The 15265-nt window shown below is 38.6% G+C and overlaps 1 protein-coding gene across 3 annotated transcripts in view; it reads left to right on the top strand.

Moving 5' to 3' along the window:
- LOC123724366 (butyrophilin subfamily 2 member A1) overlaps positions 1-13729 on the top strand; it is a 47732-nt gene extending 34003 nt beyond the window's left edge. For all 3 annotated transcript variants that reach the window (XM_045687183.1, XM_045687179.1, XM_045687185.1), the window contains 4 exons: positions 1758-1778; positions 2633-2659; positions 5076-5102; positions 12700-13729. In XM_045687183.1, coding sequence (XP_045543139.1) covers positions 1758-1778; positions 2633-2659; positions 5076-5102; positions 12700-13229 — 605 coding nt within the window. In that variant the 3' untranslated portion in view covers positions 13230-13729. The remainder of the gene's footprint in view (positions 1-1757; positions 1779-2632; positions 2660-5075; positions 5103-12699) is intronic.
- The last annotated feature ends 1536 nt before the right edge of the window (positions 13730-15265 follow it).

The following is a 15265-nucleotide window of genomic DNA, read 5'->3' as shown; positions in this document are numbered from 1 at the left end:
CTAATTGAGATCATGCAACAACTTAACCAACTTTGAGAAATCTTTGTGTCAGCAAAGATTTCGACATTTCCATCATCTCCCATAAGTTGTGTGATCTCATTTCTATTTTTAGTAAGTGCACCCAACTTAGCACTTCTCAATCATTTGAACTTTTGCAAAGTTTCAATTGGATCCATTGTAAGGGCAGGTAAGAGCACTGAACATCAAATCACATTCAATTCCATTGATTTGCAACCATCAGCACGGTATGAACACATTTTAGCACGGCATAGGTTAATGAATGAGCCAAAAACAAAGTCATCACAACTCAGACACAGCAGCCAATCAGCAAAGTGTCCGCTTTTTGCCGCTCCACAATGAGTTCTCAACTCAGTGCGCAAATACAACAACAAAAGACACACACGATTCCAAGCTCCACGAGCAATCGATTCCAAGCTTACAAGTTCCACATATTCATTCAACACATAGAGCAGAGACAAAACGGAAGAGCAACCACAATTCTCTCCCCTCTATTCACAGTGAATAGCTCAAATCAAACAGTCACAGAGCTTCAATAGCATCAGTCACTTCTAACACTGTCACTGGGAACATCCATTTACAGTTGAGGAGTTACAGTAGTTTTACCTTGGTCAGATGAAATGTTCGCCTCTTTACCTCGGGTCCGATGAGTGATCACGCTCATAAACCTTTCGTTCCATTCAGCGACGTCTTTTGTGAAACATAAAGGCAATTCGTAATCCAATCATGTGATGCTGCCATCAGACACCATTCCAAAGTAATCACAAAACAGGGAATCCAACGCTCCTATAGCGTAACAACAGAAATGTATTTGCCAGACAAAGGCTCCACATTTCCAAAACACAGGTCATTTCATAGGCTACAAAACAAAAAAGTATATAGTAGAAGGTTTCTTAGTTCATGTAATAGTGATAAAAAAAACGGTATTGTAACGCATTACCTGAGTCCTAGCTGACCCATAATGCGAACGTTCTCAATTTAAATTATACGCGCGAGTGCCCTTTACTCACTTACTGGTTCCAAAACGAAACCCCTCTTTTGAAAATCTTCTTCAAAGCACCCCTTAAGTCTACAAAGGTTAAATAAACGAACTGATGGGCCTCCCGAGTGGCGCAAAGCAGTGCTAGCTGTGCCACTACAGATTCTGGGTTTGAGTCCAGGCTCTGTCGCAGCCGGCCGTGACCGGGAGACCAATGGGGCGGCGCACAATTGGCCCAGCATCGTCCGGGTTAGGGGAGGGTTTGGCCGGCAGGGATGTCCTTGTCCCATCGCGTTCCAGCAACTCCTGTGGCGGGCCGGGCACATTGCACGCTGACACCGTCGCTAGGTGTACGGTGGTTCCTCCGACACATTGGTTCGGCTGGCTTCCGGGTTAAGTGGGCATTGTATCAAGAAGCAGTGCGGTTTGGTTGGGTTGTGTTTCGGAAGAAACAACCTCGACCTTTGCCTCTCCCAAGTCCGTACGGGAGTTGCAGCGATGAGACAAGACTGTAACTAACAATTGGGGAGAAAAAGGGGTAAAATACACAAAAGAAAACACGACCTGATGGCAGAGTATTGGTTTTTAAATGAACCTTAAGGTTTTTTTTTTTTAACCTTATATTTTCCTAAAAGATCCTACAGGAACCTTTTATTTTTAGAGTGTAGACTAGAGAGAGGTAGCTAACATAACACATGTTGATTCCCCCTTGGACACCACTGATGTGTCTAATTGACTATATGTATCTGTTTATCTGTAGAAATACTGACTTCTCAGCTGGGTAAGTATTAAGGCTTTGTTACCTACTGTATATGATGGCTAATATATGTTAGCTTAGTCAATGGAGTTGAGTTGTGATGAGTGTGTGCGGACTGTACCTCCGACTATCAGTACCTATCAGTTGATACTTGTAAAAATGTAAATTCTTAAACTCTTTCCGTGTACCTGTTTGTCCTGTGTACTTTCTTTGTTTGCTGAAATCCTTAGTTTTTTTATTAAAGTAGCATTTTACGTGACCTCTGCCAAAGGAATTGTTGTGTGAAGGAGCAGCCAGTCATTGCACGGCTGATTTAAAAAAAAAAAAAAAAAAAAAAAAAAAAAGTTTTGGCTGTGAACGCCTAGAATAAAATGTGTAATGAAAAAATACGGATTTCCATTCCAACTGACAACAGAATAACAAACAGGACAAGGATAAGCATAGCTACACAGTACGCCTTAAATAATGGATATGTATAAAAGCATTGAGTTGTAGTGCCTGCTTGAAGTCGTAATTCTGTACTCCATTGCGATTATAACCGTTTTTATCCAAAACTACGGATTTCAGCAAACCAAAAAGGCACACAGTTACAGAGGACACACATGGGTACAAGAAAGCATTAAAGAATGGGCATTTACAAGTATGGACAAGTATGGACTAGTGAGTGACTGGATGTAGTGACGATACACTCTTCTTGGTGCATCACTCTAGAACTCATTATGGAAGATATCCTTATTACAGGGTTCTAAACTATAGCTTCAGTATATGCTGGCTTCCAGTACATCAATAATACATGGACCATTTCTAAATGTTTGTGTACAGTGATGAGAACTGTATATCTTAATGATTAATATTGGCTAAAAATAATGTATCCACAGATTTTGTGAACACAAACTGGAGTCCAGGTAAAGGAAGAACTGATTTCTAATATTTTGAATATACTTTTTCTTGGAATCTTGTTTGCAGTTATAGTATGATAGATAATTAATGTAGTAAATGTTTTATTACATTGTGTCAGTGTGTTTGGCACTCAATTTTACTGAAGTTACCATCAATCTCACCACTGGCATAACACAGTTTCTCTGGATCCCCGCAAGGTCGGAGTTCGCCCCCCCCAAAATAAAAATCGAAGTATAGACTACCGATCGCTGGCCATGGTGCTGAAATCGCGACATGCCTATTCAGCTGCATGCCTATCGAATCGACGATGGGCTTTCTGTGGTGCCAAGGCTTAGCTTTGGCTAATGGATACATGTTAATTGGTAGACAGGCCTATTTGGTTGGTGGCAATAATGTAATTACTTGTTCAGTAATTCAAGTTGTAAATTCAATCAATAAATGTAAAATAAAAGCCTAGACAGTATTTCCTGAGACATTGTTTAGTATATGTCCTTTGTGCTGCACACAATTCAACTTGACTGATGCATGCCAAGAAATAACAGAGATAAGGGACTGTTGATTTTACAACCACAACTTAAATGCCGGTTCACCAGTATGAACAAAAATCGCAAACATGTTATTTTGTTCAAGCCCTCAAGAACTGTTATCTGTTTGCATCTACCAATGTATTGTCTGTCCAGTATCCAGAGCACCTGTCTCCAGAGCTTCCTATACAGTTAATCTCTTTCCGTAACGTGTCGAGGACGGCTATTAATAAAAGCAGTTGAGTTGACAGCTGTTTTGCACTGTTTCGCTATGGTTTTAGTTATCAATCTAACCTTTAAACAGCGTACATCCCTCCTATAGACAAGGGGAGAAGGGTTCGATTTTGTCGTTCTGAGCATATGCAATGTGTCTGCCTCCGCATTAAAACAAATGTTTGACTTCCACACAATTACTTTTTTACTTATTTTAGTTTTAAGGAAGTGTGTAGGTCGCATTCATTATTGTAGAGCAATGAAAGTTATGTATTTAGATCCGCCAGCTCGATACAAATTCAGAGATTGATTTGCCATGTCTGTGCCTTGAAGCAGTCGTGCTGAATTGGGGCGGCAGCGTAGCCTAGTGGTTAGAGCGTTGGACTAGTAACCGAAAGGAGATCAAATTCCCAAGCTGACAAGGTACATATCTGTCGTACTGCTCCTGAACAAAGCAGTTAACCCACTGTTCCTAGGCTGTCATTGAAAATGAGAATTTGTTCTTAACTGACTTGCCTAGTTTAATAAAAAAATGTTTTTCCAAGGACCGCCCCTTTGACATAACGTTGCAGTGAAGAAAAATAAATTGATGTAGTGATACTTTCTACCACCAGAGGGAGGCAAATACATATTTATTTTACGGAGGACGTTGACATGGTCCAAGTAAGGTCTGGATGGTCTTCTGACTTATAAAACGGTGGGAAATCAAACAAATAAGTCATGTAAACATAAACATAGATTTTATAGTAATTCTAGTACTGAGTTCGGGGACTGTCAGCTTGTGGGCTCCCGAGTGGTGCAGAGGTCTAAGGCACTGCATCTCAGTGCTAGTGGCGTCACTACAGATCATGGTTTGATCCTGGGCTGTATCACAACCGACTGTGATCGGGAGTCCCATAGGCCGGCGCATAATTGGCCCAGCGTCGTCTGGGTTAGGGGAGGTTTTGGTAGGCCCTCATTGTAAAATAAGAAGAAACAAATTAACAGAATTTCATAGTTAAATAGAAGTTAAATAAAACAAATATTAGTTAATTATAGATGTTACTGAACTGCTGTATTTGAAGTACAACTCCCTTCTGCTCAGTTTCACTGATGTTGCTATGGCAACTCAAGCTGTTTTTACCATCAATGTAACTGTTGCTTCTGCAGAGATATCATTTTCAAAACTAAAACTCATAAAGAACTACCTAAGAAGCATTAGGCTCTCGGTCTGATATGAGTTCTTGAACACCTAAGTCAGCTCCACTCATTGCACTGGCGCTGTCGTAGCCTTGACAACAGCATTTGTTCACTGACTGTCCCCTCATACTATCAATCAGTTTCTTTTTCACTTTTTCACTTTTTCAGTCACATTCCTGAAGCCCCAAAAAACGACATTTATCTTCCTACCACATATGGAAAAGAAAAAGGTTTATTAATTAATTTATGGAGGGTTACTGTCAAAATGATTTATTATATATACGTATATAAAAAATTGGCTCTTGGGCTCCCCACCTTCCTGGGACTGCGGGGGTGTCAGATATGCCAGTGTTTCTCTCCATATGTTCACTAAGATTAAAGTTATTATAGGTCTGCATAGTTTGAGGTCTGGATTGAACAACACAAATGTGCACTTAGTTGTTTGTGATATCCATCAGTATGTTGCTCATTTTCATAACCAACAGTCTCTTCCTCTATATTTCAGATGTTGAAACCATCAGAAGACATGCAGGTGTGTTTTATACTATGTGACATCCACAAATTATTACATACCATACGAAACGTAACATATTATACCAAATAGTGTCTCGGATTTACTTACAGAATAATAGCAAATGCTTGAGACCACTTTGGTGGATTTGACAGCTCTAACGCAGTTCCACCTCCAACACTGTCAAGTCTACCGCTATGCGTATGTTTGATAAAGCAGATATGATTGAATCGAGCACTAAATCATGTATTAACATTAGTTTAGAGGTTCTCACCCATGACCTAATGAAAACTGCTACAGGATGTCCTGTTCTCTCTACCTCAGTCACACATGGACCACAAATAGAGGAAGACAGTATCATGTGTCAGAGATCAATACAGTAACATGTAGTCCTCCACTTGTATTATACCAACTGACTATCATGTCATTATATTTACCATAGTTTATTATGCCACTGATGATGATGTCAGCATGTCATTGTGTTTACCATAGTGTATTATACCATAAATGTCATGATGTCATTGTGTTTACCATAGTGTATTATAACACTGATGATGATGTCATTGTGTTTATCATAGTGTATTATAACACTAATGTCATGATGTCATCGTGTTTACCATAGTGTATTAACCTGTTGGGGTATAGGGGGCAGTTTTTTCACGGCCGGATGAAAAACGTACCCAATTTAAACAGGTTACTAATCTGGCCTAGAAACTAGAATATGCATATTATTAGTAGATTTGGATAACAAACACTCTGAATTTTCTAAAACTGTTTGAATGGTGTCTGTGAGTATAACAGAACTCATATGGCAGGCAAAAACCAGAGAAAAAGTCAACCAGGAAGTGGAGGATCAGAGAATTGTAGTTTTTCTTTCTAGTCCCTTTCGAAACTACAGTATCTGTGGGGTTACGTTGCACTTTCTAAGGCTTCCATTGGCTGTCTAAAGCCTTCAGAAAGTAGATTGAGCCTTCTGCTGTCACTGGGCAGAGTATAGGAGCTCAGTTACTGAGTGGCCTGCCTGGCAACAAAGGAATTGAATATGCGCGATCACGCAAGAACGCTGTTCCTTCTTTTTCTTCTTGAATGAATATGCTATTGTCCGGTTGGAATATTATCGCATTTCTACCTTAAAAATACCATAAAGATTGATTTTAAACAGCGTTTGACATGCTTATAAGAACAGTAATGGAACATTTTGACATTTTGTGTCTCGAATTACGCTCGCGCATCATTCTTTTGGATAGTGACCTGAACGCACAAACAAAACGGAGGTATTTAGACAAAAATATGGATTATTTGGAACAAAAACAACATTTCTTGTGGAAGTAGCAGTCCTGAGAGTGCATTCTGACGAAGATCAGCAAAGGTAATACAATATTTCTAATACTAATTCTGAGTTAAGGTTCCCCCAAAATTGGCGGGTGTCAGTATAGCTCGCCGTAATGGCTGAGCTGTGTACTCAGAATATTGAAAAATGTGCTTTCTCCGTAAAGCTATTTTAAAATCTGACACAGCGGTTGCATCCAGGAGTAGTCCATCTATAATTATTTAAATAATTGTTATATATTTTGTCAACGTTTATGATGAGTATTTTTGTAAATTGATGTGCACATTCACCAGACGTTTTGGTGGGAATACATTTTCTGAAAATCACGCGCCAATGTAAAATGCTGTTTTTGGATATAAATATGAACTTTATCGAACAAAACATATATGTATTGTGTAACATAATGTCCTAGGAGTGTCATCTGATGAAGATCGTCAAAGGTTAGTGCTTCATTTAGCTGTGTTTTGGGTTTTATTGACACATGTCCTTGCATGGAAAATGGCTGTGTGATTATTTTGTCTATGTACTCTCCTAACATAATCTAATGTTTTGCTTTCGCTGTAAAGCCTTTTTGAAATCGGACAATGTGGTTCGATTAACCTGTTATGGCTAGGGGGCAGTATTTTCACAGCCGGATAAAAAACGTACCCGATTTAATCTGATTATTACTCCTGCCCAGAAACTAGAATATGCATATAATTATTGGCTTTGGATAGAAAACACTCCAAAGTTTCTAAAACTGTTTGAATGGTGTCTGTGAGTATAACAGAACTCATTTGGCAGGCCAAAACCTGAGAAGATTCCATGCAGGAAGTGCCCTGTCTGACAATTTCTTGGCCTTCTTGATTATCTCTATCCATTACAGGGGATCTCTGCTGTTACGTGACACTTCCTACAGCTCCCATGGGCTCTCAGAAGGCGGCAAAAAGCTGAATCGTGGCTTTGCAGGCTCTGGCTGAAAAAAAGTAGCGCGTTTGGATAGTGGCTGGTCACAGTACTTTGAGACTCAGGCGCGTGCACGAGGGGACTCCATGTTTTATCTTTGAACGAAAACCACCGCTCCCGGTCTGAATATTATCGCTTTTTTACGAGAAAAATTGCATAAAATTGATTTTAAACAGCGGTTGACATGCTTCGAAGTACGGTAATGGAATATTTAGAATTTTTTTGTCACGAAATGCGTCATGCGCATGACCCTTATTTACACTTCGGATAGTGTCTTGAACGCACAAACAAAACGCCGCTATTTGGATATAACTATGGATTATTTTTAACCAAACCAACATTTGTTATTGAAGTAGCAGTCCTGGGAGTGCATTCTGACGAAGAACACCAAAGGTAATCAAACTTTTGTAATACTAAATCTGACTTTGGTGAGTGCTAAACTTGCTGGGTGTCTAAATAGCTAGCCCGTGATGCCGGGCTTTGTACTCAGAATATTGCAAAATGTGCTTTCACCGAAAAGCTATTTTAAAATCGGACATATCGAGTGCACAAAGGAGTTCTGTATCTAGAATTCTTTAAATAATTGTTATGTTTTTTGTGAACGTTTATCGTGAGTAATTTAGTAAATTCACCGGAAGTGTTCGGTGGGAATGCTAGTTCTGAACGTCACATGCTAATGTAAAAAGCTGTTTTTTGATATAAATATGAACTTGATTGAACAAAACATGCATGTATTGTATAACATAATGTCCTAGGGTTGTCATCTGATGAAGATCATTAAAGGTTAGTGCTGCATTTAGCTGTGGTTTTGTTTTTTGTGACATTATATGCTAGCTTGAAAAATGGGTGTCTGATTATTTCTGGCTGGGTACTCTGCTGACATAATCTAATGTTTTGCTTTCGCTGTAAAGCCTTTTTGAAATCGGACAGTGTGGTTAGATAAAGGAGAGTCTTGTCTTTAAACCTCTTACATCTAGGCGTTCCGCTAGCGGAACACCTGTTCCAATATCCAATGATAGGCGTGGCGCGAATTACAAATTCCTCAAAAATACAAAAACTTCAATTTTTCAAACATATGACTATTTCACAGCATTTTAAAGACAAGACTCTCCTTTATCTAACCACACTGTCCGATTTCAAAAAGGCTTTACAGCGAAAGCAAAACATTAGATTATGTCAGCAGAGTACCAAGCCAGAAATAATCAGAAACCCATTTTTCAAGCTAGCATATAATGTCACAAAAACCCAGAAGACAGGTAAATGCACCACTAACCTTTGATGATCTTCATCAGATGACACACCTAGGACATTATGTTATACAATACATGCATGTTTTGTTCAATCAAGTTCATATTTATATCAAAAACTGCTTTTACATTAGCATGTGACGTTCAGAACTAGCATACCCCCCGCAAACTTCCGGAGGAATTTGCTAACATTTTACTAAATTTCTCACGATAAACGTTCACAAAAAGCATAACAATTATTTTAAGAATTATAGATACAGAACTCCTCTATGCACTCGATATGTCCGATTTTAAAATAGCTTTTTGGTGAAAGCACATTTTGCAATATTCTAAGTACATAGCCCAGGCATCACGGGCTAGCTATTTAGACACCCGGCAGGTTTAGCCTTCACCAAAATCAGATTTACTATTATAAAAGTTTGATTACCTTTTGTTGTCTTCGTCAGAATGCACTCCCAGGACTGCTACTTCAATAACAAATGTTGGTTTGGTCCAAAATAATCCATCGTTATATCCAAATTGCGGCGTTTTTGTTCGATGCGTCCCAGACACTATCTGAAAGGGTAAATAAGGGTCGCGCGCATGGCGCAATTCGTGACAAAAAAAATCTAAATATTCCATTACCGTACTTCGAAGCATGTCAACCGCTGTTTAAAATCCATTTTTATGCAATTTTTCTCGTAAAAAAGCGATAATATTCCGACCGGGAATGTCCATTTAGCTAAACAGAGGAAAGTAAACAAAGCTTTCGGTCGACGCGGGCACGAGCCTGAGTCTCACAGTACTGTAACCAGCCACTACCCAAACGCGCTACTTTTTTTCAGCCAGAGCCTGCAAAGCCACGATTCAGCTTTTTACCGCCTTCTGAGACCCTATGACAGCCGTAGGAAGTGTCACGGGACAGCTAAGATCCTCACTCTTCAATAAACAGAGACAAGAAGAACGACACCTTGTCAGACAGGCCACTTCCTGAATGAAACCTTCTCAGATTTTGGCCTGCCATATGAGTTCTGTTATACTCACAGACACCATTCAAACAGTTTTAGAAACTTTAGGGTGTTTTCTATCCATATGTAATAAGTATATGCATATTCTAGTTACTGGGTAGGAGTGGTAACCAGATTAAATCGGGTACGTTTTTTTATCCAGCCGTGAAAATACTGCCCCCTAGCCATAACAGGTTAAAATGCTGTAAAATAGTCATATGTTTGAAAAATGGAAGTTTTCGGATTTTAGAGGAATTTGTATTTCGCGCCACGCCCATCATTGGATATTGGAGCAGGTGTTCCGCTAGCGGAACATCTAGATGTAAGAGGTTAAAATGGTGTAAAATAGTTGATTGTTTGAGAAATGAAATTATGAGATTTTTGATGTTTTGTATTTCTCGCCATGCTATTTCACTGGCTGTTGAATAGTGTGTCCCGCAGGTGGGACGGTAGCGTCCCACGTAGCCCTGAGAAGTTTTAAACCACTGATGTTAATGTCATGATGTCATTGTGTTTACCATAGTGTATCATACCACTAATGTCATGATGTCATTGTGTTTTCCATAGTGTATTAAACCAGTGATGTCATGATTTCATTGTGTTTACCATAGTGTATTACACCACTGATGTTGATGTCATTGTGTTTACCATAGTGTTTTAAACCAGTGATGTCATTATTTCATTGTGTTTACCATAGTGTATTACACCACTGATGTTGATGTCATGATGTCATTGTGTTTACCATAGTGCATTATACCACAGATGTTGATGTCATTGTGTTTACCATAGTGTATTACACCACTGATGTTGATGTCATTGTGTTTACCATAGTGTTTTAAACCAGTGATGTCATTATTTCATTGTGTTTACCATAGTGTATTACACCACTGATGATGATGTCAGCATGTCATTGTGTTTACCATAGTGTATTATAACACTGATGATGATGTCATTGTATTTACCATAGTGTATTAAACCACTGACGTTGTTGTCATGATGTCATTGTGTTTACCATAGTGTTTTAAACCAGTGATGTCATGATTTCATTGTGTTTACCATACTTTATTATTCCACTGATGTTGATGTCATTGTGTTACCATAGTGTTATTATACCATTGATGTTGATGTCATTGTGTTTACCGTAGTGTATTATGCCACTGATGTTGATGTCATGATGTCATTGTATTTACCATAGTGTATTATACCACGGCTGTTGATGTCATTGTGTTTACCATAGTGTATTATACCACTGATGTTGATGTCATGATGTCATTGTGTTTACCATAGTGTATTATACCACTGATGATGATGTCATTGTGTTTACGTAGTGTATTATACCACTGATGTTTATGTCATGATGTCATTGTGTTTACCATAGTGTATTATACCACTGATGTTTATGTCATGATGTCATTGTGTTTACCATAGTGTATTATACCACTGATGTTGATGTCATGATGTCATTGTGTTTACCATAGTGTATTATACCACTGATGTTGATGTCATGATGTCATTGTGTTTACCATAGTGTATTATACCACTGATGATGATGTCATTGTGTTTACGTAGTGTATTATACCACTGATGTTTATGTCATGATGTCATTGTGTTTACCATAGTGTATTATACCGCTGATGTTGATGTCATGATGTCATTGTGTTTACCATAGTGTATTATGCCACTGACGTTGATTTGATGATGCCATTGTGTTTACCATGGTGCATTATACCACTGATGTTCATGTCATTGTTATTAACATAGTGTATTATACCACAGATGTTGATGTCATTGTTTTTACCATAGTGTATTATGCCACTGATGATGATGTCATTGTGTTTACCATAGTGTATTGTGCCACTGATGTTGATGTCATTGTGTTTACCATAGTGTATTATGCCACTGATGATGATGTCATGATGTCATTGTTTTTACCATAGTGTATTATGCCACTGATGATGATGTCAGCATGTCATTGTTTTTACCATAGTGTATTATACCAGTGATTTCATGATTACATTGTGTTTACCATAGTGTATTATACATTTACATTTTTACACTTTAGTCATTTAGCAGATGCTCTTATCCAGTGCGTAGTAGTGAATGCATACATTTCAGACATTTTTTTCTCCGTACTGTTGATGTAATTGTGTTTACCATAGCGTATTATACCACTGATGTTGATGTCATTGTGTTTACCATAGCGTATTATACCAATGATGATGATGTCATTGTGTTTACCATAGTGTATTAAACCACTGACGTTGATGTCATGATTTCATTGTGTTTACCATAGTGTATTATACCACTGATGTTGATGTCATTGTGTTTACCATAGCGTATTATACCAATGATGATGATGTCATTGTGTTTACCATAGTGTATTAAACCACTGACGTTGATGTCATGATTTCATTGTGTTAACCATAGTGTATTATAACACTGATGTTGATGTCATTGTGTTTACCATAGCGTATTATACCAATGATGATGATGTCATTGTGTTTACCATAGTGTATTATACCACTGATGTTGATGTCATCTTGTTTACCATAGTGTTTTAAAACAGTGATGTAATGATTTCATTGTGTTTACCATAGTGTATTATACCACTGATGTTGATGTCATCGTGTTTACCATAGTTTATTATGCCACTGATGATGATGTCATTGTGTTTACCATAGTGTATTATAACACTGATGATGATATCATTGTATTTACCATAGTGTATTAAACAACTGACGTTGTTGTCATGATGTCATTGTGTTTACCATAGTGTTTTAAACCATTGATTTCACGATTTCATTGTGTTTACCATAGTTTATTATACCACAGATGTTGATGTCATTGTGTTTACCATAGTGAATTATACCACTGATGTTGATGTCATTGTGTTTACCATAGTGTATTATACCACTGATGTTGATGTCATTGTTTGCCGTAGTGTATTATACCACTGACGTTGATGTCATGATGTCATTGTGTTTACCGTAGTGTATTATACCACTGTATTTGACGTCATGATGTCATTGTGTTCCTCATAGTGTATTATATCACTGATGTTGATGTCATGATATCATTGTGTTTACCATAGTGTATGTTTCTCTCCACAGTGGATTTGACTCTAGACCCTGATTCTGCACATTGTAACCTCATCCTGTCTCAGGACGGGAAACAAGTGAGACATGGAAAACTAAATCAGGTTCTCTCTGACTACAGGAAGAGGTATAAAAATTGTTCCGGTATCCTCGGAAATGTGGGCTTCTCAAGGAAGTTCTACTATGAGGTGCAGGTGGAGGGGAAGACTGAGTGGACTTTGGGAGTGGTCAGAAGGCCCATCAATAGGAATGAAAGGTCTAGACCGATCCCTTATAAAGGATACTGGACTGTGGAGCTGAAGAATGGAGAGTACACAGCTCACGCTGATTCCCCTGTCACCCTCTCCCTGAGAGAGAAGCCCCAGAAGGTGGGGGTGTTTGTGGATTATGAGAAGGGACAGGTTTCCTTCTTCAATGTGGAGGACAGGTCTCATATCTACTCTTTCACTGGCTCCAAATTTTCTAAGAAACTCTATCCATTCTTCAACCCTGGTGGTTCAGATAGTGTTTCACTGGTCATCTGTCCTGTAGATGCCACTGACTGACTGTTTTAAATCAAACAAGGCAGATACAGTATAAACAGCAGTAACTCCTATTGAGACTTAATGTACATGAGTTGTTAGTTATAGATTTCCTGTCAATCTTTGTTGTTGTTGTAGAGTGGACAAGTTGATTGTTTATTGGATAGGACAGAGAGGTAAAGGTAGGAATGTTGAAAGGACAATGGGTTGGATCTGAACCCATTCTGGTACTGGACCATCCCAGACCACTGATTTCTTGTCAATGTTTGACTTATCTTTGACATGTCTTTCACCAATCCCTTGGACTGTTCTGTATTCATTATAGTGTTATATATATATTTTTATTCTCTGTGTTTTCTAAAAGTATAGTGCTTTCTGTGGTGGTGGGACAAGCCAGCAACAAATATGTAGCTTTGTGCCGTGATTGGCTCTGTGTTCTGTCTCTCATGGGGACACTACGTCACCACGAAGTGGAAGGGTAGTGTCGTGTCTTTGGCATCATTAAAACTGAAGACTTATTTATAAAATAACTCTCTGTAATTATTATTACGCGATTAAACTGATTAATCATGTAACTGTAATTTAACTAGGAAGTCGGGGCACCAAGGAAAATATTCAGATTACAAAGTTATAATTTTCCTAATATAACTTTCAGATATTTTAATATCTGATCAATTAGTCTTTGAATTAATGAATTATTTACCTCATGTTAGTCTCATTCCACACGTCGTAAATTGTTGGTTTTCTGCACGAACCCAGTCTTCACTATGAGTCATCCATACATCAATTGTCTTAAATCTTTTATTTACTAACTAAGTAATTCACAGAAATGCACAACAAACAGTAGATATGGTTACAAGGAAATTATAGGGGAATGTGCCCTAGTGGGCTAAACCGGCATCGCGGCTTGGTGGACAAAAGGGAAGAGGGGGTCGACTGAGGTGAGACACTACAAAGTTACATTTTACATTTTAGTCATTTAGCAGACGCTCTTATCCAGAGCGACTTACAGTAGTGAATGCATACATTTTTTAATTTTTTTTCTGTGCTGGCCCCCCGTGGGAATCGAACCCACAACCATGGCGTTGCAAACACCATGGTCTACCAACTGAGCTACAGGGAAGGCTGATAATTGTTGATAATTATAACAATTGAAATGCTAAACCTTTGCACTTGAACGCTCACTCATTCGGGAATAATTGCAATCAATATATATATTTACGCTCAGTGTGTCGTCGGGATCTCTGTTGAAATGTTTGTTTCTGTTGGAGAGTTTGTGTGCCCTCTGTCTCTCTGCCGTGGTTAGAATGGATAGTTCAGAGTAACATTCATTTGTTCTTATTCTGTCGGATCGATAGTCTAAGAGTTTAACCAAGTGGTATGGTTAAAAGATTCAGAAATCTACTCAAACCTTAGCTCCCTCTGTGATGAGGTACTGGTCTCTACTCAAACCTTAGCTTATAGTCAGGTTTATAGTCTGGTCTCGACCCTTGGCCCTCTCGTAATTGAGGTAAGCTCGGTCTGAAGTGGGAAAACCCAGGTGGCGGTTTTATTCGGAACATAGAAAAGGGGTGTCCCATGATGCCGGGTCCTGTCTGTGCTCAGGGGGCGGTCCTCTGATTTAGTTAAACTCCAAAAGGAATTGGAGTTTCCTTCATTAAACAGTCTAAAATCCTGTTACATAATTTCACAAATAGTTTCATCTTTACTCATTCATTTTATACAACAATTAGATGTAAGCCTCACAACTGAGACTGTTGTATAAACAGGATTATGGTAATGTGGATGTATTGTCTCATGAGTTTCACAAAATTGCACCAAACGGACCAATTCGTAGCTCGTTACTTCACCGATCTTTTATACATTCTCCAGAACATGAACATTGTTCAGACCTCGAGTTCTGTGAGGTGGAAGAAATTCCTTTGTTCTCACTATGAAAACTCACTCTCTCTCTATACTGTGGCCATGAGGAGATAATCTCCTCCAGGAATTTACGACCTCTCTGACCACGGCAGCCTGGGTGTAGGAGACAGAGAGAAATGGTGCAGAGGTAGGGGGAT

The sequence above is a fragment of the Salmo salar genome, chromosome ssa01 (assembly GCF_905237065.1).
Source record: "Salmo salar chromosome ssa01, Ssal_v3.1, whole genome shotgun sequence".
In the NCBI taxonomy this organism is placed as follows: Eukaryota; Metazoa; Chordata; class Actinopteri; order Salmoniformes; family Salmonidae; genus Salmo; species Salmo salar.
Note: the sequence above shows the minus strand (reverse complement) of the source record. Positions and strands in the feature narration are given on the sequence as shown.